Raw genomic sequence first — 5,512 nt, 5'->3', positions numbered from 1 at the left:
TGAGGGACACTTCCGACCGTTCCTTGTAAGTAAGTCATGTACATGGACTCGCGTGTATTTTGGTGATGTAGAATAGATAGTCTTTATAGTCACAAAATGCTATAAAAGTTCCGTGTCGAGGTGTACTACACGAGAACATTGCTAGAGAGATGACGGAGCATGACTGCTTTTCAGGTCCAGGTTCAAACCCTGGCTGAGGTATTGTTTTTCGCAATAGACTTAAAATTAACAAGTTATTTAGACGCTCTAACATCCTGTCTTGGCTCTTACTCCTTTATTACTTCGTATTTGTGTCTTCGCATTAGAGCCTTATGGATTTTATTAATTAATTAAATAAAACTATTGTAATATCTTACCTTACGAAATAGTCTGCCCACGCTTGTCGATATTCCGGACGTAACTTAGAATCGTGTGTCCAAGATTTCTTAGTTTTCATCCAAAGACTGGCGGTCCACGGCGTAGACATTAACTTAATTTTCCCGTTTTTTAATTCTTGAGCTCGCTTCATTATCGGTATCTATTGACGAGTGAGGTATTTAATGAAAGGTCTTACATTGCAACCGCCAACTATCCCATTCATTGACTTAACTCCAGAAACACAAATATCTTCTCAAGCTTTTCGATATCCGAGAGAAACAGACTGCTTGTTTTATAAAATGAATGAACAATTGAGTTATTAATCGATAAATCACTAAACCTTGTAAACATAATCCTCTGTCTGTAAATCGAAGTACTGGAACGTAGTATCGTTTTCTACCATTGCGTAGGTGTAAGGTCTCGTTGAAAAATCCGAGCCACCCATTGGCGTTCGGATGAAATTATAATTAATACCATGTGGACCAAAGTAGCTTCTAGAATTTAGGGATCGAATGGAAAATTAACTTTCGACGGAAATCGCTGCGAATCTCCTAGATATGTCAACCGCTGAATTAGCAAAACTCTTTGAAAAATCAACGATTTCTAATTTATTTTACCTCAACAAGTATTCGGATGCCTCGTACGTTAGTTTATGAATATTTATAGCCGCCGCATCGGTTACAGCTCCACCAAATCCGAAAATTTCTTGATACACGTCCTTTTGATCTACAGTGATCTTTCCCAGTGGATCTGATTTTACAGTGTTTTCATTACACATGGAATGTGGTAGTAAACATTTCTGTCCAGGTTCAAACCCTGGCCGAGGTAATATTTTTCGCAATAAATTTTCTGTATCAAAACACTGGCCGGTTAATGTCGACTAAAGAGCTTGATTATTATTTCTAATAATGTTTGGCAAGCACTAGATTGTTCTGAATCTACAGTTTCTTTAAGTAATTCTGGTGTTTCAAGAAAACAACTTCAGTACTTACCGCCAGTCTTCTTATTGTCAAACGTGCCTTTCGATACGTGGAAGAATAGACCACTTTTGCTCGATGTTATCAGGACATATTCGCTAGGATTGAGTGGCTTAATCGCATCCGGAGTTTCGTCGCAATATACCTCGTTGCAAACGCAATAATATCCATCGTGATCTCCACTTTCTTCCGATCGGCGTTTAACACAGCCGTTTGTTGGCGCTAAAAAGTGTCCGGCAAAAAATATACTTACCCATACGATCAAACCTGCAAAACAGATTTCAAACAGAGTCTGCTAGCAGTTCTTCTGTTGGCAGAAGGGTTACGGGTTGTGGACAAAATCTGATGTGTCAGGGTCTGACAGCAAATTGGCGGCAGGAAATGCACAGCGGGCTGTTTGTAAAAGATTGTGCGTGCTTTTTGCCACCGATCTACTGTTAGAAGAACCTGCCAGAGCCCGACAGATTTTTGTGTGCTTTCTACCGCTAATCTGCTGCAAGAGTCTGCTGGCAGGCTCTCAGAGCTTTCTATCGCCAATCTGCTGTTATAATCTGTCAGCAAGCTTTGTCGACAAAATGTGAATAGATTGGATACGCAAATGACTATGGATCTGCGAACAGATAGAATCTGTCGTCAATTTGTTCACAGATTGCTCATTGAGTGATTATTTGACTTGCTTACCATTTTACGTACACATTTCCATATTTCTCTACAATCTTTTAATATATAATGTGCTGCTGATAGAAATTAAATTATGGTTTTACGCCAATATAAGTATATTCTAAAATTGTTGGATAAAACAAAAATGTTGAAACGTAAAAATTGCTTTTATACATATCTTGCATTTTCCAATTTCGATATTTAAAAGCATCTACATTTTGTAAAAGAGTTGAATGTAGGAAGAAAAAAATTTCTGTAAGAAAAGATTTTAGAAAACAGAGAGAGCCGTGAATTACTTATATGAAGGCTGTACAGTCGGGAGCACTGAGGTTGCGACACTTTTTTTTTTATAAGTTTACGAACGCGCAACAAAATTCAGGATGCGAATCACTGTCCGCGTTCATGCGCGGTGAGTGATTATGGTGCTGTCAAATTTGTGTATACAATGTGTAACATAAATCCGCGCTCATGCGCGATGAGTGATTATGGTGCTGTCAAATTTGTGTATACAATGTGTAACATAAATTTATATGCCGCAGCAAATCCATAATAAATAACATGATTATTCAGTTGATTCGTGTTAACTCGCTGTCGGATCAGATCTTTCGTCGGCTTGTCTCTTGGTTATATTATACTAATGTATAATGTGGGATGATTTCTAAATACAAAATAAAATAAATATAATAAATATAATAAATAAATAAATTAATTAATTAATTTAAATTAATTTAAATAAATAAAGTAAATAAATAAATGTAAATAAATAAATAAATAAATGACATTACTTTGATAAATATAAAATGACCATGATACCTTGTATTCACTAATATTTTTTTAAGTTTGTGAATCAAATATCCGATGGCGATTTAGTAGAAAATTTGTTGTAGTATGAAAAGTTTTTAATCAAGAAAATTTATACTAAATTGCCGTCGGATATTTGATTCACAAATTTAAAAAAATATTAGTGAAGACAAGGTATCATGGTCATTTTATATATTTATTAAATTAATGTCATTTATTTATTTATTTTATTTATTTAAATTTATTTAATTACTTAATTTATTTAAATTGATTTATTAATTATATTAATTATATTTATTTTATTTTGTATTTAGAAATCATCCCACATTATTCATTAGTATAACCAAGAGACAAGCCGGCGAAAGATCTGATCCGACAGCGAGTTAACACGAATCAACTGAATAATCATGTTATTTATTATGGATTTGCCGTGGCATATAAATTTATGTTACACATTGTATACACAAATTTGACAGCACCATGATCACTCACCGCACAAGTGCGCGGACAGTGATTCGCATCCTGAATTTTTTGTGCGTTCGTAAACTTATAAAAAAAAAGTGTCGCAACCTCAGTGCTCCCGACTGTACAAGATTGCAATAATAAACATGAGTAATTGTCTATTGATAGACTAATTGATCTGTTGATAATTATTCACGTAAATTATTCACTGATAAAATGCATGATTGTATAATATTAAAGTAAGAACAAATTATGTTAAATTATTGGAACATGTAATAGAAAAATGTGTATTGAAATGTAGATATAGAGAAAATTGTGCTAAAGTTATTTCAATAAACCTTGAGTATACAGGCGAGTCTATGCTAACTTCTAAATAATTTAGAATCTTTTAAAAATTGCAATTTCGAAATTTAATTTAAGTAAAAATTAATGAAGATATATGCCTACAAATGTTTAGTTATGCGTGTGTGTGTGTGTACGCACGCGCGCACACGCATTAGGGCTCGCTATTATAATACGTTTAAATGGGAACACGCTTACATGTATATTTAGTGTACCTGTTTATTAAAAATATCGGTGTCTTTCGCTTTCCAAGCAAACGCTTATTGTTAGTTTATTAAGCTACTCAGCTCCTCAGTAATGATACTTTTCTCAACAGACTATGATATTAGTTCTGTCGATATTCAGTAACGCAAATATAATTTTCACCTAAGAAGCACTAACCGAAATGTTAAATTGCTTAACTACAAAAAAATACTCAAAATTTTTCCCAGAGTAAAGTTACGAACAATCCAAATAATTCGACTACTAATTGTGGGCCCTAAAATGGGTTGCTAACTGTCCTTTTTTCCCCAGAGTAACAGTCTACCAAAGATAAAGTAAAACCAAATGTTCAAAGTACCAGAATGAACTGGACAAAACAGGCTTTAAGCATAATACACAAAGAAGAAGAAGAAAGAGAATATAAAACCATAATAATATCTCAATAAACTGAACATCTCGCGGGCCAACATGCATTTGTAGCCCCATACGATTTGCCGCTAATATCGTTCCTGAGATTGAGCGTCTTGTGTCTCCGCGAGCAGCCTACGTGCTATAATACGAAAGAAGTGGGAATAGTTATAAAGAAAATCAATCGAAAAGTAATCTGGTTGCAGACCTATGATCTATGAGATGATGATCTTTGATATTCGTGTTAGTGGGTTACGTTAACTATTAGTTAGTTGGATAATTTAATTCACTATCTTTTTAAAACAATGCTTTTAAGAGCGTAAAGTTATTAAACTATTAAAAATAAACTCTGTTTTCTTTTTACAACAATTCTTAGATTTCATTTTTCTTTTATTTTTTCTGTGATCGATCTGATTGGAGCTTACATACATACATATATCTGTGATAAAATTTCAACGATAAAAATATATTTAAAAATTAAAACACTTTGTATTAATGAGCATTTATAGAAACAAATGTGAAAATGTTTCGAGAGACATTTTTAATAAACGGATATGCTAAATGTACGTGTAAACGTATAACCATTTTTCTGAAAGTAAACAAATAAATGTTTCGTGTTTATACATATATTTGAAAAATAAAAGAACACACACACAGCCATATAGGTACATATACAGGGTAAGTTTTATTTCGTGAACCAGTCTCTTACCATGAGAGATGGATTACCGACCAAAACTGTAGCCAACTCTGGAAAAGTGGAAAAATCTCGTTACATGTGTTTCAATCATGTAACATCTAATTATACATGGTTTGTATAAAAAGTATCGGGAATATTTTTTTCCTAACGCGACTGTAACTCGCAACCTATTCGCACCAGGCGAGCTCAATGGTGGGAATTCTCAGCTTCAAAACGCACTAGAGGCGTCAGTCACCTGCGAGCTTCCGTGCGAGGTTCATCGTTGATTTAGTGAACCTTTGTCGAGGGACTCGGTGCAAGCTCCAAAATGCAGCGAACACTTGAACAGCGCTACGCGGTTAAGTTTTGTGTTTGGCTGGGAAAATCTGGTACAGAGACATTGGCCATGATTCGGCATGTGTTCGGGAGTGATAGTCTTTCAAAAACTACAGTTTTTAAGTGGCACAAACTGTTCAAAGACCGCCGAGAGAGTGTGGAGGACGCACCCCGCGCGGGACGCCCGTCAATGTCAAGAACCGACGACAACCATTCGAATACTTAACCACCGGTCTGAGTTCAACAAAGCACGCACACGTTGCACGTTGTCGTCGGTTCTTGAGCTCAGACC

The 5,512-nt window shown here is 35.0% G+C and overlaps 1 protein-coding gene across 1 annotated transcript in view; it reads right to left on the bottom strand.

Annotated features, from left to right (window-relative positions):
* The window catches only part of LOC105569506 (glucosylceramidase-like), a 27,141-nt gene that overhangs the window by 6,097 nt on the left and 15,532 nt on the right, over positions 1-5,512 (bottom strand). Inside the window, exons 2-5 of the mRNA XM_012026021.1 lie at positions 1,350-1,629; positions 975-1,107; positions 698-851; positions 357-517 (exon numbers count right to left, since the gene is read on the bottom strand). Coding sequence (XP_011881411.1) covers positions 357-517; positions 698-851; positions 975-1,107; positions 1,350-1,629 — 728 coding nt within the window. The remainder of the gene's footprint in view (positions 1-356; positions 518-697; positions 852-974; positions 1,108-1,349; positions 1,630-5,512) is intronic.

Source organism: Vollenhovia emeryi, unplaced genomic scaffold (assembly GCF_000949405.1).
Source record: "Vollenhovia emeryi isolate VEMERY1.0 unplaced genomic scaffold, V.emery_V1.0 DF939124.1, whole genome shotgun sequence".
Classification (NCBI taxonomy): domain Eukaryota; kingdom Metazoa; phylum Arthropoda; class Insecta; order Hymenoptera; family Formicidae; genus Vollenhovia; species Vollenhovia emeryi.
Note: the sequence above shows the minus strand (reverse complement) of the source record. Positions and strands in the feature narration are given on the sequence as shown.